At 39.0% G+C, this 20,260-nt stretch overlaps 2 protein-coding genes across 2 annotated transcripts in view; one reads left to right on the forward strand and one right to left on the reverse strand.

Annotated features, from left to right (window-relative positions):
* Nucleotides 1–495: 495 nt before the first annotated feature.
* LOC117790452 overlaps nucleotides 496–20,260 on the reverse strand; it is a 32,485-nt gene continuing 12,720 nt past the window's right edge. Inside the window, exons 2-10 of the mRNA XM_034629906.1 lie at nucleotides 7,760–8,272; nucleotides 6,097–6,213; nucleotides 5,603–6,038; nucleotides 5,283–5,531; nucleotides 4,649–4,908; nucleotides 4,416–4,560; nucleotides 3,793–3,942; nucleotides 3,556–3,733; nucleotides 496–3,491 (exon numbers count right to left, since the gene is read on the reverse strand). Coding sequence (XP_034485797.1) covers nucleotides 835–3,491; nucleotides 3,556–3,733; nucleotides 3,793–3,942; nucleotides 4,416–4,560; nucleotides 4,649–4,908; nucleotides 5,283–5,531; nucleotides 5,603–6,038; nucleotides 6,097–6,213; nucleotides 7,760–8,259 — 4,692 coding nt within the window. The 5' untranslated portion in view covers nucleotides 8,260–8,272 and the 3' untranslated portion in view covers nucleotides 496–834. The remainder of the gene's footprint in view (nucleotides 3,492–3,555; nucleotides 3,734–3,792; nucleotides 3,943–4,415; nucleotides 4,561–4,648; nucleotides 4,909–5,282; nucleotides 5,532–5,602; nucleotides 6,039–6,096; nucleotides 6,214–7,759; nucleotides 8,273–20,260) is intronic.
* Nucleotides 14,048–15,758, forward strand: LOC117790453 (glutamate transporter polyphemus-like). The gene is made up of 6 exons (XM_034629908.1): nucleotides 14,048–14,073; nucleotides 14,139–14,183; nucleotides 14,242–14,392; nucleotides 14,444–14,941; nucleotides 15,005–15,180; nucleotides 15,232–15,758. Exons 1-6 carry the CDS (start codon nucleotides 14,063–14,065, stop codon nucleotides 15,692–15,694), a joined length of 1,344 nt encoding a protein of 447 aa, XP_034485799.1. The 5' UTR covers nucleotides 14,048–14,062; the 3' UTR covers nucleotides 15,695–15,758.

The following is a 20,260-nucleotide window of genomic DNA, read 5'->3' on the forward strand; positions in this document are numbered from 1 at the left end:
TAATTTTTAATTTTTTTTTGTTTTTTATATCACAAGTTAAAATTTTGATTATTGTTTGGTCAATTTTTTCTTTTTAAATTTTTTGTTTTGTTTGATATATGTATATGAAATGTTTGTTTTATGTATTACATAAGTATATATGTACATAAGAAAATATGCTAATAGCGTAATTCAATAAAAAAACATATGATTTTTGTTTTAAATTTTGTATAGTTATTTTAGTATATGGTTGTGTTTTGTTAAATATATAAATTGGTCTACACTCAAGTCATGATGTTACTTAAATTGGTACCAACAATAAGATAGATAAATAGATAGTTAAAAAGATGAGTTATTGTTTTACTCAAGGAGAATACACAGAAATTCGAGTTAGTTGCATGCAGTTAGTTGAGAAGATTAAATAGTTAATAAACATTATTCATTCCTATGTATGTATATGTTTAAGATCGCGTTCAGATTTAGACTATACTTGATGATATATTTTGTTCGTCTTCAGATATAAACAATTTAAGATGAGAGAAATATGACACCCTTCCAAGTATAGTATTAGGAAAAACTTAAGAAAACTCAAAATGATGCATATATCTGAAGTATCTAAACGCGATTTATAGATTTGGTTATGTTTGAGTTTCCGCTAGAGTTGTTTACGTATCGTATAGCTATCGTATAGCCTAAGTTCAGACCAACGTCTCTCTGACGTTGCTGTTTACCTGTAAAATAGTTGCAGATGTTGTGTATAAATATGATTAACTTGTATATAAGGTATTTAGCTGTTTAGTTGATGTGTAATTATTTCGATAGTAGAGTAGATATGTCGTGGATTTGGGATCTGGTCTAGGGCGAGAAGACACGCAGGCTGCGTAGCAACGTGGCCAATACATTGGCCAGGCATTCTGCCTGTAGGGCCAATTGGCCAGCACCAATTGGACCAATCTGTACGCCAACCAATTCCCGAAAGCTACTTGCCACATCGTGTACTTTCAACACAATGTTGCGCGTTTGCAGCGGCGCCGATGTGTGCCGTGTCATGTCCTGGGCCAGCTCGGTGATGCGTCTTATGGCCGTAAGGCAGGAGGTCAGGTGATCGGGGAGAGTGATCAGTGTCATATCAGACATGGAGGCCACCAGAAATTTGCTGGCCGTGACCAGGGCGAGAGTTTGCTCAGTTAACTCGTTGCGAGCCCGTTGAAATTTCTCCTCATCGATGCTGGTGCCACCACCGGCTGATTGGGCGGCGGAACACTGAGCGGCCACCTGATCCAGTTTAATGAGTAGCCCGGTCATGGCCACGTCCGTTTTAGACAGCAGCGCTTCACCGTCGATGAGGTGACCGTTCTTGATGAACAGCTTCTCGCCGTGCAACTGCTGTGGCTTTTTCGGCAGCGCCGGTTGGCCATTGGAATGCGCATTGGGTAGTCGGGCTGTGGCCGGTATAGGCGGTATTGATGTGCTGGCGGGATGTTGCTGTTGTTGCAGTAGTTGTTGTTGTTTTGGGGGCATGCCATTGACGGGACGTGGGCGACTGGCAATGGGTGGCAGCGGGGGTTTCTTGGGCGCACTCACCGCTGATGTGGTAGTCCCAATTGTTGCAGCCGCTCCTCCCGCAGGTCCTACGGGTTGCGGAGTACCTGGCTCCGAGCCAGCTGTCGGACTGCTACGTGGTGGCAGCTGCGGTGGACAGAGTTCCCGCAATGGCACACTCACGGGCGCCACGATCCGCAGCTGCTTTTTGGGTGAATATCGCTGAAGAAGCTCAGCGCTCTTGGGTGGACGCGCCGGCGGTGGCGTCATCTGCTCCGTGGTGGGAGTGCGTGGTGGCGGCTGCACCGGATCCGGAGCCTGCTCTTCGATTGGTATGGTCTCCTCCTTTTTGGATGTGGGACAGCAGCTGAATTTACTTTTGCGTTCCACGGTGGGATATTCAATGACATGTGGTGTTAGATCCTTGGTGTTGTTGTTGTTATGGATATTGTTATTGCCATTAGCCACCGACTGGAAAAATTCACGCTTGGCCTGCACGGAATTGCTATAGAGGCATTCCGTTTCCGTCTCCAACTCCTGCCTCGGCTGCACTGCCTCCAGATTTGGTGGTGGCGGTATTATGAATGACATAATCTCCTCGGGTGTTAATTCCTTGGCGGGCGTTGCTTTCTGTGTCGGTGGTGCCACCAGCATTTGCTGTAGAAAGCTGTCCAGCTCCTCAGCCCTGCCCTCAAATCCCTTTGGTGGCGCCGCATTCATCAGCGACAGCGAGTCCAACTCATCTGGCGTCTGGGGCGGTGGAATGGCACGCAAATCAATTAAATCCGTGTCCGTCTCAATGAACGTATCCTCGCGCACCTCAAAGCCATAGATCTCCGATAGCTGACGTGCTGCCACATCCGTATCCGCGGCTGGCACATTGCTGATCTCCTTGAGCTGCTGCAGATACTCCCGCAAATTGTAGTCCTTTGTCTCGGCACCAAAGTGACTCCCATCCGGACTGTGCAGTCCAAAGCTGCTGCGTTGTGCCACCTGCTGCTTGATGCCCGCCTGGATCAACTGCTGTGGCCGTCGTGTTGTTGGCGACTGCGCTGGCGATGCCACCGACTCGGAATCACTTTCGCTCTGCGAGAAATCCGTGCCCAGTGCTTGCAGATCGCTCAGCAGCTGACTGAAGCCGTTGAGCTTGCGCTGTGGTCGTGGACTGGAGGTGCTGCACAAGCTCGGCTTGCGTTTGGGCGTGGCGGGTGTGGGCGGTGCCGATGCAGACACCGGCTCCGGAATGGCATTCAAACCCTGCGTAATGCCGCTCAGCTCATGGCTTATGGTCTCCGCCAGCAGCGTCAAGGAATCGCTGTGCTTCAAAGCGGATGTGGCCGTGGGAATGACGTGGCCCTCCTCCGTGGAGGACACCTTGCTGCTGTTCAGACTGTCGCAATCGCTGTCAAACTCGAGCATGGCGACACCTTGACCCATCTGCTGTTGTTGTTGTTGCTGCTGCTGCTGCTGATGGTGTAACTGTATCTGCATCTGCTGCAGCTCCTGCTCCTGCTCATTGAGATACTGTTCGGAGCATTGGACGAGCTGTTGAAGCTCCTGAACACGGCGCAGCACCTGCTCGTTCTTGGCCTCAACCGTTGACAGCTGACTGCGTCCCTCGCTGCAATAGTTGCTGCCACTGCTGTCACTCAGGCCCGAATCCTTGGCCGCCTCCTCCAGCAGCTCAGTGGCCATAACGCTGTGCAGATCCAGATCAGTGGCATAAGGCAACGACTGCGACTGTCCAGGCTGTGATTGTGGCTGTGGCTGCAACTGCGACTGCGACAGCACCGCCTTGTGCGGCATCGGATGATATGGCGGCGTCATCAGAAAGTTAACACTGTGCGCCCGCGTATGGAATGGCAACAGATAGCTCCAGCCTGCAGGCAGCACTGTATGCTGGGACAAGAATGCGGGCGCATTGTCATCCTCATGTGGCTCACGTTCCCGCAGCACATTCAGCATGTTCCCTGCAATTGAGGAATTGGTCACAACGTGTTGTCAAGGAAGTAAGAGAGGACTTAACAAACTCACCTGTCAGCAGTCGATAATAGCCGCCCAATACCAGACTGAACTCGCAGGCATCGCGCTCCTCCATTATGAACTTGACAGCACGATCGCCCAGCATATAAATGGATACACTGCTGGTCACATCGTCCTCGCGATGCACCACCACATGGGTAAAGTCCTCTATGGCCGAAATCGGCTGTGGCTGACACAAAACAATAACTTAGATGACATTGTACATATATAAATGAGACAACAACTCACCACCGAATTACGCGCACTGGATATCTGACTTAGACCGAATCTCGGACTGACCAGAAGAACTCGCTCCATGCCCTCTCTTTGGTTTGTGCTGAAACATTTGGCGCCATAGCTTGGTAAACTAGCAATTATATCTAGATAATGGAGTTTCGCCTGAAAAAACATTAGATTTATAAAATATATAAATAAATATATTTCTCATCTTACGATATATTGATCTACAAATTAATACCAAAAAATACCAAATTAAACTTGAAATCTTTAAGCTGTGCTGTTAATAGAAATTCTATTGTTAACTTAACATGGTAATAGTCTGAAAGTCCTTAACAGCAGCTCTTTATTCCAACAGACTGCAAACCAAACATTAACAGCAGCACTGCAATTGAGAAGCTATTTGCTTAGTGCTATTGCTAAGTATGTTACTGTAAAGTTAACATCAGCTCTTTAATTTAACAGACTGTGAGTGAGCAGCTCTTCAATTCGAATTAGCTGTTTTTCCGTTTTAACATGGCTGATGTTAAGTTAACATTTTATAACATTTAGATTTAATTTGACGTCTTTCCAAAATGTCTACAAGAATCACCTCTAGATTCTGAATCTGTTGCTCGAATTAAAAAGTGGCTTACCTGCAGCTGTGTTAAAACCTTGCTGGACGATCCTGTCATCTCCGCGTTGAGCTTTAAAAAATGTGAGATAAGACGACGCAGTTCCTTGCGTTTCATGCCCTCAAAGAGACTGACGGGCACAAAGCGTTCCAGGCCAAACTCACGTCTGAAGTAGGAGGTGAGAACGGAATGGAAGGGAGAAACGGATTTGTTAATCAGATTAGATTAATTATGTAGCAGTTTGTGGCACTCACTCGACCAGCTTGACAGTGAGCTTGGCAGGTGAAAAGTTATTGGCCAACGCATGCTGATGCATGTGTAGGGCGGCCAGACGCAGTGCTAGCTCCGGCTGCAGCTCTGGGGCAAATCGCTCCTGGTTGACATCGTTGCAGCATTGCATGTACAGATAGTCCAGGGCATGCAGATCCCGCTGTGCCAGCTCTGCGGCCGAAATGGGTACAAAAGTGATGCGAAACAGGCAGCGCAGCTTGTGAGCTCCTGGACGAGCGGCAATCTGGAAGAAGCAATAGGAGACTTAATATAGATGTGAGTTTGCATTCTTGACTATTACTCGAGCATGTCAAAACTGTCTCATAAAAATGTATACTTCCTGAGAACCAATAAATATCTCTTTATCATGCATATACACTTTTCAATTCCAATCTTTGGTAAAAATTAAGAAAGCTGCGAATATTGTGCAATAATATTTTTTAATTCTACAAAAATTAAAAAAATTTTAATTTTGTTGTATTTTAAGCTATTAAATATTAAAATCAATGGAGACATGGCCGAGATATTAAAATTTCAATAAATATGTATAATTTAACACACACAAATAATTTTCAATTTTGTTGCTTAGTGTAATTGTAAGATGTCTGGTTGACTTACGCGAGCCAGTGACTCCTGCGGATCGAGAAGTGTGAGCTTGTTGCGTTTTAGACTCTTGACATGCTCCAGCACCAGGCTGAAGAGTTCGCCGCAGCAGAGACAGAGCTTGTCCAGCAGGGAGCTAACCACATCCTGCACTGTTGTGGTGGCATCGTACTTAAACGACTTGGTCTGACCGTTCTCCAGAAAGACCTTGAGCACATTCGCCATTGGTGGCACACAGATGTCGCCCAGCGAAAAGGCCGAAGGCTTGTTGGAAAAAAGCAAAGTTTTAAGCTTAAACAATGGCAAAATAAGTTTGATTTTGGTTAAAGACTTACCGGAAATAATGGTGCTCCATTGACGCACACGCTCTCCGCAAATCGCACACGACTTGGACGCGTCCGCAGCTTGGCCCGTTTGCCGGCGGAGAGCAGCGTCGATTTGCGACCAGGCAGCACACAATGGGCCATGGGCTGGCAGACGAGCAGCGACACCTGGGCGTCACAGGCGCGAACCAACTGAATGACATGATCCCTTGGCGCATCCTTGACATCCTCGCCATTGACTGCCAGTATCTGATCACCCGGCTGCAGTTTCCCAATGCTGGGACCACCCTCCGTAACGAAACGCACAATCACCGGCCGTTCGCTGCCCGCCACAAAGCCAAATCCCAAACTGGCGCTGCGAAGCAACAAAACCAGGCGAGGCTCCGGTGGATGCTCATCCCATCTTATGCATTCGGGTGTCTCATATGTGGTCGTCTTATTCAAATGACTGAGTTTCATAATAATAGGTTATTTGGTTTACAATAAGAAAGCTTGTCTCTACTCACTTGATGTAGTAGGAACGACCCTTGGAATCTATGGCACGCTCCCAGCCATAGGTGAGCTCCTCATGCTTACTCCAGTCCTCACAAGCGGGCAGCCAACCAGATGATTGCGTTAAATGACTTCAATTAAATTAAAAAGTTATATTAATATAAAACAACAGATCGGATCCTAAACTAAATTCTTAAAATTATTTAACCCTCAATTCCAGACCTAAGACATAAATAAATACATAAACTTCAACTTTTTTTGTACTTTACCATATATCATTTAATTTCAGTTGGATCTTAAAAAAGTTGAAAAATATCAATATCACGTTTTTTATAATAATTTTAATAACTGAGTATTCTTTACTTAACACACCTAATTTTTAATTTAAAAATACATGAATAAAAAGCAACTAAAGATAATTCCTATAAAGCAGCTATATTGGGTATAACAAAGTTTAAGCATATTTTCTTGACAATTTTTTTTTTATTTATACGTGCACTTGGAACACTTGACCCTGAACTTGTGGCTACTCTTAAATCCCCCAATGGGCTGTGGACTATTTTATCACGGGGCCGGCAAAATGCATTTCAATTGAGATTAATCAACACTAATTGGGTTATTTGCTCGGCTATGCAATAAAGTGCAGCCATAATCAGGGCCAACACAGGACAGAATAAAATAGCAGGCCGAGCCCATAGCCAACACGGTCCCAAGCCAGGGCGACCCATGGTAACCCACCTTGGTGGTTTCCGTTGCTGTCTTTCTTCATTTCCTGGCTGCACACAATTGTGTTAATTAGTTTTGCACTTTGTCCGCTGAGAGGCATGTGGCACAGGGGATCCCCATTACCCACTTGTTACTCGTTACTAGTACTTAGTATCCAGAACCCAGTACCTGGTAACTGGTAGCTGGCACATAGAAAAACTAAAGCCAAGCCCTAAACCAAGCAATGCTCATTCATTCAGCCAGGCAGACAGCACCCATTATCCCTCGAGTCCCGCTGTCCCCATTTGCCAGCTGCCCCCATTCCAGTCGGTGCCACGCCCTGTGCTCTTATGGCATTTTGCGCGCTTTCAGTTTTGATGTGCAACAAACTGTAAAATGATTTAATAGAATTTCGTGCATAATCAATTTATGTGCAGCACACAGCCATTTATGGAGGCAGTCAGTCAGTCTGTCTGTCACACAGCCTTAACTCTTTTAAAAGGATACGTTCTGCTCTGTGTGTGTGTGTTTGTGTGTGTGTGTGGTTCTTTGACTAAATTATACTCTCTTAATAATAAAAGATGATAAATGTATTAAAAGTTTTATACCTAAGTGAAATAAATATAAATGCATTGACATTATTTAATAAAAAAATTTTAAGAACAAAGAGAATTTTGTAGATTGATGAAATTTTTGCACCTCTTACTTAAAGAGAATTAAAATATATTGTAATCATTGCAGAGATTTTCATTGCGTGTCCCAGCAAATAGACCAGTGTTGTCTATTCTAAGGAATTATCTTTTGTTTCTACAATTATACGGAAGAATACAGCAAAAATCGATTGTCATGATAATGAAAATTTAGACACGAGTTGAATTATCAGCCGTGTCATTCAATCGAGGTTTTCCGAGATGAATATTAAATACACACTGAATGAGCTCTAGAATACTGTATGTGCTACTCAGTACTTACTTGCAATAGTAGAGTCTTCCTTCTTTTCCCACATGCACTGACCAACCAGCTTTGAGTTTATCCTGGACCGCCTCCAAATGTCGATCAATTTCGCCCCAATTTCCGATGGCAATGCTGTTCGCATGAATCTGCCCCAAAATGGGGCCATAGATGCCACCAACCTCAATTCCGGAGTTTATGGTGTCCGCTGTTGTTGCTGCTATCGTCGTCGTCGTCGTCGTTGTTGACGTCGTTGTTGTCGACTGTGTTCCGGTCTCTGACAGACTTCCGGCCGTTTCTTGTGGTGCTACTGAGGGCGAGGAGGAGGAGGAGGAGTTGAGGAGAGTTGTGTAGGCGTTCGCGTTGGCGCTGCCATTTGATGTTGGCAACGTTGTCAATTGTGGTGATGATGTTCTTGTCAGTAACAGGGGCTTGGACGCGCCCACACTGGACGCCTGTGAGCTGGAATTTTGTAACGGATAGACATCACTATTCGAACGCCCCGAAGGCAGTAACATCATTGAAACACATTCGCTGCAAAAGAGAGAGAGGAAATGGTAGCTAAGTTAAGTTAAGTCGTAGTCAGGCCATTTTCACACAATGTATGGGTACTCTTAAGTAAACTTAGAGAAAAAATGTTTGACAATTTTAGGAAAATTTTTGATTTCAATACAGTTAATACTTGAATGTGTAATTAAGTATGTAATAAACATATAAATTCTTTATTTCTAGGATAGCTCCAACTTGTTACTCAATTCCACTGCGCAGTTTGGCACTTATAAAAAATTTGTTATAAGTATTCCTATAGAATCTAAAATATTCATATAATTAAGTTGATATTTGTCTTAAGTATTTCCACTGTTTGGAATCCAAGAAAATATATTTATAAATACTTTCAAATTTCTCTCAGTGTAAGAGCTGACCACAAGTCACATTCCCCGACGTTGACCTAGTTTTGTAAACAGGCTCGTCTGGATATAGCCTAGCCTGGCCCATAAGTCAACATCCATGCAGCATCTGCATCGGGATTTTGTTGTTTTTGCAGTTGCTGTTGCAGTTGTCTGGCTTGTGCACAAAACAGGTCGCTTCGCCTCTCAAGCCCCAGACCCAGATGATCACGACAAGCCTGCCACATGGTGGGATAGGTTCAGGTTCACTCAAGCTGCTCTCTGGGCCAAGTTGAGCAGCTTGTTTATAGAGCTATGACACAATTTTAGACTTACTTGTGCATTGCACAAGCATTTTTAGCGAGATGCCAAAGAAACTGGTTTAAAATATATATATATACCATATAAATAAAATAAATCAAAGAAATTAATAAAACTGATGTTTACTGTTACTCAAGTCGAAGAAACTAGTTCGAAAGTAATGCGAATTGGTAGAAAACTAGTGCAATAGATCAAGGACAACAGGTTCAATACCACTTCTAGCATATTATCAAAATGCTGAGCTTATTGTTAGAGAATTTTAAATTGGAGCATTAAGTTACAATATGTGAGTGATGGTTATATTTTAAAATATTTAGTTCAAAATATATTTGTTATTTATCAATTTTCAAATAAAAATTCAAAGTAGGTAATTTTCTTAAGGAATTTAAAAATAAAATGAATATAATTGTTTTGTCGTAATTTTTTTTATTTTAAAACTTATAACAGTAACTGTGTCTGCTCTTTTTTAATAACTTTTTAAAGACAATCCGCTTATGGCATAAACTTTATCGTCGCAATAAGCTTGACTAAGTGGACACTGATTTCTCAATTACAGATTAAGATTTAACGAGTTGAAGAGCTGAAAGAAGAGCCTTGAAGGATGAAAAGCACTTAACCACTGAAATCTTTGAATGCTCTAGCAGAAAAGCTTAAATCTCACTGCGTGCGGCTTAAGATTGGTTGTTTATTCTTCAAGTGCATTATCTTTATTTTACTCATAATATTTCAAATTATTATATGCAATTTGTCAAATCAATCATTTATGTAATATTTGTTTTGCTTTCAAAATGACTTTGTGCTAAAATCCTGGTCCAATAAACAACCGGCTGCATTTTTTTGTAACGAGTATCGCTGACATGGCCTGGCCAGATACGAGCATGGATGTGGCTATTGACGATAGATTTGGTCATGGCAACGCCCGATAGTCGAGTGGAATGGATGAGGCCAAACAAAGAGCCAAATAGCGAAGACAACAGCAAATGAATGTGTGTCTGTTTGTCTGGTTTTGCTTGAGCTATTTCATTCAGTCTGTTGAAGTCGGATCTGGAGTTGCAACACCGAAGATGTGGCATCAATAAACGAGATACGATAGAAAGAGCCAAGCACAGCGCAAACGGGGAGATGTCCATTAGCCAAGCAGGCGATGGTAAGGACCAGTAGTTGCTCATGATGTTCATGATGATGACAATGCAGGGACGGACCGATGGAGGAACGGAGGAAGGAGGAGCTGCCGCTAAGTAACGGCTTGGCAAACAACGGCAACTGCCAACTGCCAACGACATGGTCAAGTTCCATCGTCTGCTTTTATTTTTTTTTCCATTTTCTTCATTTGCGGTGTAAAAGTTTTATAAACAACTTTACACACATACACACACACACACATGTGAGTTCGCACACACACAGACACTTACTACAAACTGGAGCACTTGAAAAATGTTTTGAATTACATTTTTGTTCAGTGCTTTTGAATTTGTCTTCGTTTGGAGTGCGACAAGGCAAGTGCGAAAATGTTGATAAAGTTTTGTATTTGCTTGAGCATTTCTGGAATCTTTCAAGTATAATTCGAGTATAAACTTCTACATACTAAAATCGATAATTCTTAAAGCATCTTTTTTAATTCTCATTTGAGATAACAATGAAAAATAAATATTCTTAATAGATATATTAAGGGAATAACACTGGAACCGGTATGATTGTGGTAAAGTTGCTAGCTCAAAGTGTTGTCCAACTTCAAACTCTCATAACTTGCTCAAAAGTGAATAGATTTTCAAACGGAATGTCATTTTGATCATGATTTGGCCTCTAAATTTATTCTGCATTCAAATTTTGTTCATTTAGAAAATTAAATTATTTTCGACCAAGATTCGATTTCGATGGTAAGGGTCCCCCCTTTGAAATTTTGAAAATTCAAAATTTTAAATCTCAAGTTTTCGCTTTTAATTAACTCCTTACATCGTTATTAGTATAAAACAACACTTTAAACTTGATTCTGAGACCTTTCATTTTTTTGTAAAAAATCATGTGAAACTGAACATAAATTTGGACTTGTAAAGTGGCTAAATCCGCACTTTGACCAATTTCAAACTGTCATAACTTGATCAAAACTCAACCGATTTTCAAGCAGAATGTCATTTTGTTTATGATTTGGCCTCTGAATACAGTCTAAATTCAAATACTTTTAGATTCGTTCAAACAATTTTTTTTGCCCTTGGTCTGTTTATTTCGATATTATATACAACGACATCTTAAAATTTTAAAATGTTTCAAAATTGGTGATACCGGAACCGAAAGAAAAAAAACTGAAATTGCACCTTTTACCGAAATAGTAATTTCGGATCTTATAGGAACCGAAACCTAGGTTACGGTTTGTTGTTTGTTTTGGTTTGATTGATTTGGATATATTTTTTATAGCTAATCATACCAGATATTACATGTACAATTAATTATGATAGTCTTTGTTGTCTCGCAGCTCTTTGAAGCTTCAATAGGAACTAAAATGTCGTACTGTCGCACTGTCGGAAACAAGTTGACGACTGAAATATAATAACTATTTTTTCCGATATGTGTAACAGTTGAATGGCAACCCAAGTTAATCTATTCCATCTTGACAGAGGCAAACGCTATTCAATTCAATTTGAGGCAATGTCACACAACTACGAGTTCTATAAGCATGTGTACCAATAATTTTGCTTTGGCCTAAATGCTTTAATGGTGGGCCTTAGTGTAACCAATACGAGAGACACTTACATTTGGTCATGGAGCTGAGTGAGAAATATAAAAAGATGTAAACTGGCAGGGAAGGGAGCAGACGGGCACTTCCAGTGAATGATTTGTGTCAACAGTAAGGCAGCTGCAATATATGTGAATGTGCTGGAAACTGTGCTCCAGAGATCAGTAACAGCAGCAGCAACTGGCCAAGAATCAAACAACCTCACATAAGCTCCAACTCAAAACTGGTCCACAACTGACATGGACAATTGTAAAATGGCATTGCGGAAATTGTGTGAGCAATGAAATGAAATGAATAGACGTCGCACAGTGGGGAATTGTGATAGTGAGTATGACAAAAATAAAATCTTTTTTATAATAATATTATTATACTATCTTAAAATAAAACTTGCCTTCAAAAGTTTTTTAAATTTATTGTCACTTTAATAAAATATATGAATAAAAATTTAGTGAAAAATTAAATTATTTAATTTATAGCTAATAACTGAATTAAGAATTTATAATTGGTAAAGTGCCTTATTTTTTCAATATTACGAAATAATTAGATTAAAAAACAAACCCTTTTATTTTTTAAAAGTACTTTTCCATAGTGCGTTGAGCAGTACCTCACGATGATGCCATTAAACAATGAAAGAATAAAGTAAAATACTTGGCCAACTGTAAAAAAGTCAAGTGCTGGCCGGCAATGTGTTAAAAAGCACAAATTGTCCCAGATTGGGTTCCAGTTTCAGTTGGAGAGCCAAACAAAAGGCAGCCATTCGACCGGTGAGTGTGTCCCCTACTTACCACCCATTTCATGGTAAGAATAATCTCTTTGGCAAAAGAAATTAAATACAATTTGTGTGTCTGACTCTGTTGATGATTATTTTTATTGTTATTTGTACTTATTAAATACAGGCAGCAATTTGCCATGCCGCAATTCGCGAGTGCAGCTCTTACTCTAGATACGGTGGCATTATGGCAGCTCGACAGTCGACAATCGACAGTAGAGCTCAGCTCAGCTCTGCTCGTTACTTTTGCTTTTACCAATTTCATTGTGTTCCGTTCGTATTGTTAATTGAAAAGAGATTACAATGTCGGCAAACACAAAATACTTAATAAGAAATGAAAGTTATTATTCAGCAATATTACAAGCTGTACATACTCTATAAAGTTACATTTTCTGAATTTTTTATTCGTCTAGTAAGTATTGCTAATAAAGTGTCTTCGTTTTATATATTGGGCAGAGCAGTACGGAAAAATAGTTAGTGTAATTAGTTATTAATTTGTCTTTAACCAAAATATAATATATCTTGATAAGCTAGGCAGATTTTTCTGAATTTAAAATAAGATATAACATATGTAGATATAGTTATTGTTACAGATAGATTTATCTGTAATAATTGAATTGACTAAACATACCAAGTCCCGCTTTATCAACGCATTTTATTCATGAAAAATAAAAGTACTTTGAGTATAATACACTTGTAAAGGGTATTTTGCAGTGTATTCAAAGTGCTTCACATCATTTACATTGTTGTCATTTGTCGTCGACTTTGTTGATTACATTTAACTCAAAGTAAAAGTGGAAAATGTCAAATGCATATTCACTCATTTAAGCTTCTTGGACCCTCGCCCAACTTGGCCAAAACGAAAGTTAAATATATATATTTGATATTTTACAGACAAAGTAAATTGAATCAAAACTTAAGCAGCCAATAGCTATAGCCAAGTACATATCGTTCCGTCAAATAGTTATAAATATTTATAGGCACATATATTTATGTATACGTACATATGTATATGTGCCCGTAACACCCATATAGTCATCGAAATACATAGTATCATGTGGCTGGTTTGCTCTTTTCTCTCTTCTTGCGGTTGAACGTGATTTTGAAAATGTCACGCACTTGGCGACAACGACAACAAGAAAACAAAAAACGAAAATAAATAAATTTACAAGCGGGACGAACAGGGAAATTCATAATGAAACGCTTTACGCTCATTCATAAAAGTTGAGTTTCTCCGTAAAACACAAACGATGATAACAGCTAACAAGAATATTGAAATATGTATCGTTTCAGAGAACTGCTAAACTATCGAAGTATTTTTTCTACAAAATCAAACGCAATTCCTAGAAATATTCAAAATCTAAAATGATAAAAATTTCTCAAAAATGTATTTATGCATTTAAGAAATGGTTTTATTTGTTAATTTTTTAGAGAAGTATTTTTTGAATTAATTTAATATTCTTAATAAGATTCTAATATCTAAATAAATGCAATGTGTAAAAAACTTACTACATTAGTTCACCGAGCTTACATAATCGAAACAAGTTTAAGTTTATTTTATGTCAAATTCATATTTATCATTTTTTTTATACAGACGATTTTTTAAAGGATTTGGCATGGGCAATGCGTAAGTAACGTAATTAAATGAAGAACTTCCTGAGCAGATAAGTAAGATCTTTAACTTATTTACAGTATACACAACCCCTACGCGAAGCCCGTCGAGAAGGCATCACTGTCGTAAGTCAGTTTCCCATGTAAAAGGCTAATTTATTATTTTGTTTATCTGTGTACTTAGAACTTTTGACACCTTCCATTTTGTGGTGAAGAGTGTCCTTGGCTTTGGAACTTTTTACTTGCCCATTGCATTTGTCTATACTGGCTATGTTGGTGGCTTATTCTGTACAATTCTATTTACAATTCTATACATCTATGGCATACACCTTATGGTAAGTACAAACAATCAATATAAAATACCAAACTATACCAATTTTTTGCAGCTACAATGCATGGTTCAGGCCAGAGCCCGTAACGGGAACAATAATATGACAATGTCAGAGACAGTTGCCTATGCATTCAATGAGGGTTCAAAATGTTGTCGTCCTTGCTCTAAAATATTTGGTTATCTTGTGAATATTCTGCTAATTGTTGTTCACTTTTCTATCGGCGTTTTGTACATCGTTTTTAGTGCTCAAAATTTGAAGTCAGTTGCAAATTCTTTTTGGGACAACTTGGATATTCGAGTCTTTATTGCGATCGTAATCGTTTGCATCGTTCCTCTCTTCCTTATACGGGATGTTTGTTATCTGTCACCGCTTAACATTACTGGAAATATTTTAATTTTATATATCATCGTATACTATATATATAATCAGTTGATATCCTCTTTACTGCAAGGTTCTCCAGTTTCTGATTCGAGTGACGCTACTACAATTGTGAATTCTGATATACATTTGTACATAGGTTTTGTTATGTTTTCCTTAAGCTCGGTGGGCGTGGTAAGTTCGTGTATTAATATCTTAGCTTATAACCGTTTGAAAGTGAAAGTTTTATTTCAACAGATGGTAGCCATTGAATCAAAGATGGCTAATCCAGAAGCATATTTGGGATGGTGGGGAACTTTAAATCGTGCTACCTGCTTGACACTAATTGCAAATCTCATATGGGGGTTGTTTATGTATTATCAAATGGGCGATGCCATTTATAGGCCTTTTCTGGAAAATATGCCATGGAACATGTATGTTTTTCTTAATTTTTGTATTTATGACATACTAATGTGTTTCTCCAGTGATGGTGATACAATTAAGATTAGCGCTGCTGTTGTAGTTATTCTTACCTATCCTTTGAACGGCTTCGTACCCATCGACATTATTTTCAATCAATATATAACAACAAGTCGCGATATCAAAAATCCTGTCCGCGTCGAAATGATAGTGCGCATTATCTTTCTCGTTCTGACTGCGATCTGTGCCCTTGCATTTCCAATGATGGTCCCAGTTGTGAAGATGATCTGTGCGATTGCCTTACCTCTACTCAATCTAATATTTCCCGCATGTACTAAACTCTCTTTGGGATATGAGTCTGGTAAAAAGTGGATCTGGATTTTGTTGCACATTTTGATTATAATCCTAGGAACACTCGTATTACTGTGTGGTGTGTATTGTGCGTGTTATGAAATTACCATCTACTATCTCGGGAAGCCAATTAAGAAACCGTTTTTTGACAATGCATACGATGATGTCTTATCTTAATCCAAATTTGTACAAATTTATATAATCCGATACTCTTCTTACTTTGAATGCAAAATTAAAGAAATATAAATTGTGGTTAATATAAATATTTTGAAATGCGTGTAAAGAAACCTTTGAAACAATAGACAACAGTTCAATGATTCGACTTCCTCCATTAAGAGTTTCAGTCTGAGCCATTAGCAGACACACTTGTTTCCACCGGCGGCGTCCCAAAGCATGCCACATAATACAATACAACTTGTTTTCGGTTCTCTCCTCTCCACAGTAAAACTTTTAATTGTTATATCCACGGTACATGCACAGCAAAAACCAAGAAGAGTGTTGCTAGCATTTCTGGGCAAAATAAAGCTGTTCATAACGAGAAAAGTCTTTGATATAAACACGTGAAAACTTCTAAAGGTCCTTCGATTTGTGGCTCGAAGTTCTTTTGTCGGATCAAGCCGAAAACCAATTCTTAGTTTTTACATAAATAAAGATAAACAATATTTTGTCCAAAATCTGTAATCTGTAACCTGTATTAATTTATTTTTTAAAAATCTTAGCAAAAGTTAAGCAGCTGAGTTATTCTAAGTGTCAAACAAAATTTTGTTGCATTTTAAATACTTGTTTTTATTTAGATCTAATTTGACGGGAAAAAGCTAACTTGGCAACACTGCAGTTCAATGTCCACATCTCTCACACAGGATATATAACTTTGACACCAAAATTCAGAACAAACTTGACCTAGTAATGAAATTTTAACAAGTTTGTAACGAACCTAATCACACATCCACTGGCAACAAATTCTTCTTCAACCAGACGATGATTGACAATTGAACGTCTCTGAAAGTTGAGAGAGTTTGTGTGTGTGTGTGTGTGTGACTGTGTGTTGTGGGTAAGTGACACACCATGTCATACTGTATTGACAAAACTTTTTAATAAACATAACACAACTGTCACATGCAACACACAAACGAACTGAGTTTCTGAGCGACGACGAAGCCGCCACCTGACGTGACATGACGTTCCACAACGTCTCGCTCTGAGTCGACTCGACTTGACTTGACTTTGCTCGACTCTCATTCCGGTTATTGGGAGATTTTCCGAACGCACCTGAGCAATGAAATGCAATTTTCACGTACACAAGTCACATAGACCAATACAGAGAGTGAAGCCAAGAAGGTTGGCTTTTTGACTACCCTGATTGATTTCAGCATATTTATCAATACTGTACTCCAAACCAATAACAATACCAAAAGCCAAACATCATCGTCAGGTTTTTGGGGGATTTGCTTTCTTCCCGTACGCGTGCACATCCAATTTTGGTTTAATACATAACATATGTGGAAACGTATTTCTAGCGTCACGAAACGAGTTACTCGTCAGACCCAAGAGGCATATTGATGTGACTCCTCACAAGATTAAGGCAACTTCTATTTGCGGGGACTTTTTGTGGGCAACAAATGTGTTAAGCCACTGTTCTTGTGGCAGTAGGCTCAAATTATCCTTATTCAAGAACATGCGAGCCATGCATCGAAAAAACTATAGATGCATCAAGTAATGCTTCGAAACAAAAAAAGCTCAAGAACGTTTAATACAAAAATTAAATTATTTTTTTTAAGTTTTAATTTTTTCTTGATATTTTCAGCTAATAGAATATGCAGTTTTTTTGACAAAATAAAATTTTTTTAAAGAATCTAATTTAAGAATAAAACTTTATAATGTTTGTATATCTCTTACGATTCACTGATTTACTTAAATCAACACATAAGTCTTAACAACTGTTATCCATTGTTATAGACAAGTACTCGTATATCTGTTGGTTGCTTTTCAAAACATTCTTCATTAAAGCAATGCCTTAATAAGGACGATTATTTCAGTCATTTATTATCAATGCATTGTTGAATTCAGTATTTCGCTTAATTAATTTTAATGTGATTAATCGAATGCATAATTAAATCTAATTTGTTATTCTTACTTTAAGCTTGTTAAGGTTTGTAGTCAACTTTCAAGGCTTTTAATTTTATTTGTGTGTGTATAAAACTATTGTCTGCTGGCACAACGTGACGTATACGTAAGAAATGTGTAATTGCTCAACAACACGTGATAAAATTGAACATTCTGCCATTTGGTTTGTCAATATGTGAATTGAACGCTAAAGGCAAAACCATTTAGCAATTCAAAACACCTCAAACTTAAATTTCACATGTCTACTCTTATACAAATATTTACCGAATCAACAACACACGAGTATATGTATGTAAATATATAAGTAATCTAATATTTAGTAACTGTCTTTGCACTTGGTCAATCAGTTCAAGTTTGAAACTTATCCTTGTGAATGGTTCTTTAATTGTGTAAACAAATCCCCAACGCAGTTTACAACCAACACAGACAACTGCCAACAGTTTGAAAATTTCATTCCAAAGTGTGACAATTGCCTAAAATGGCCCACTAACACTTTACAAACAAAATAGCTCGCAAAATGACAGCGAAAACAAGCAACAACAAGAACAGAAACAGGAGTCCCAGAGGCGGAAAGTTGAGGTAGAAGATATCCAAATATAAGATGCTTCTGTATCATTAACAGCTGTTCACAAGACACATGACAGGCGAGAACGAAATGTGTCTCCCAAATTAGAGCTGACAGCGTGATGTATTCTCTTACGTGACACGAGTATATAAAAACATTGCATGAAGAACACAATTTATAGAAATATATAAAAAGAGTGTTTGACTACTATGTCATCAAGCTTTTAAAAAAAGAATTGAAAGAAAATCTTATTTTTAAAAAATAAATGATTTTAGTTAAAAAACTTGGTTGTTTCTTGACAGTTGCAAAAGTTGATTCATTGTGAGAGTTTCAAATAAATATTTCCATATCTAAATTATAAAATTTAGACTTGCCACAATTAAAATTTATTTTAATAAAAAACAAAAACGAAAAATATAGCTTGTAAATTGAATTATTATTAATAAATCGTGTTGTTTTGCTAGAAATTTGTCACGAGTTCATCTCTTAACGAGCCTTCCTGTTGACAATGAAACACACATACACACAACAGAAGAAATTTTCACACGCCGCTGTCGCTAATGTCTATGAATGAACTCCTTGACACAATTAGGAGCAATGTGAGAGAGGGTAAGTGTATGTGTATGTGTGTGTGTTGGGGGCAAACAGATGGGGGGTCTGCGGACTAAAGTTTAACAAAAAACTTGAGAAACATTTCAATGCCAGGGCAGGTGACAACAATTTTGTACACGTCCACGCCCACGCTCCCGACAACGACAGCGACGACGACACAACTTGAAAGTCAGCTCAAAATAATGGACACAAATTGCAAAGTTGTTTAATGTGCAGACCGAGACCTCACAGCAATTTGTCGTCCTTCATTTTGGGGAGGGAATGGGAGAAACACGACTTGCGGCATGCGACAAGTTTCGAATGCTCTTCTGGCGACTTTTGGCGGCAATTGGCAAACGGCTAAGTTATTGATTTTGTGAATTTAACGGTTTTATGGTTTATTGGCCAAGTCAATTGTGCGCCATTTGTTTTTGCCGTTAGCAACGGCTTTGCCTTTTCACTTAACCGTAATGTCATTTCGATTTGGCCCCTTACAAATCGGCCTTCGACAAATCGTTGACTGATATCCCTCCCTATTCGCCCATCTCACCAATTGTTTCCCAGCAAATCTTGAAATACTCTTACAATGCAAAGTAAGATAACATATATCTGTAGTATGATTGGTCTAACTTTACCAACAATTTTAAATTTAAATATTGTATATAGAAGGAAGTTTTTAAATCTAATATTTATAGGAAATCAAATTTTGTCAGTCTCACAAGTTACAGGGAATTAGCCCGTCGAGCATTCTTTAAACTTACACACTATTTGCTACTGTGTTTTGTGAATTAGCCGCTTATGCAAGGTGTATGTGTGGGTGTGTGTGTGTGTGTGTATCTGTGTGTATGGACTTTTAGCAAGCAAGCAATTTACTGCATATATTGAGAGGCGTTCCTGAGGCAATTTCGCTTTGCGGTCACAGGGCTAAGCTGATCGGGAAGGAGCGGTAGGGGAGTGGCATATACATAGTTGCAGGGGCGTTGCCAATCAGCCGAGACTAACAAAAGGACACAGCAAGTGGACTAGGACTTTGGCTATCAATGAACAGCCATTTGACCTTACCTTTATACCGCTTGCCTCTTATCAGACCCATGACATTAAGGTTGCCAAGTTTCTCCACCCCACTTCCCACCGCTGGCGAACAGAATAGAATAGAATAATCGCATAGTGGAGTTAACTTTAGTAGAACTTGGAACTTTCTGCATAGAGAGCTCACAGATTCCAATGTTCGCAAGTTTACAAATATTTTGCGAAAACTTTGGTAGAGAATAAGGAAGGAACAGAAAAAAAATAAAATGCTCGTATAAAGGATTTAAACCATTTGTCCTAATGTCTGTGACCTTTTGGAGCAATCAATGGGCAAATAAAATTGACAAAGTTATTTTTTAAAGACAATATTAAACAAAAAAAAATAATGATTGTCAAGAAAATGCAGTAGAAAATATTTGCAATGGGCTCTATGA

This window comes from Drosophila innubila (genome assembly GCF_004354385.1).
Source record: "Drosophila innubila isolate TH190305 chromosome 3R unlocalized genomic scaffold, UK_Dinn_1.0 2_E_3R, whole genome shotgun sequence".
NCBI lineage: Eukaryota > Metazoa > Arthropoda > Insecta > Diptera > Drosophilidae > Drosophila > Drosophila innubila.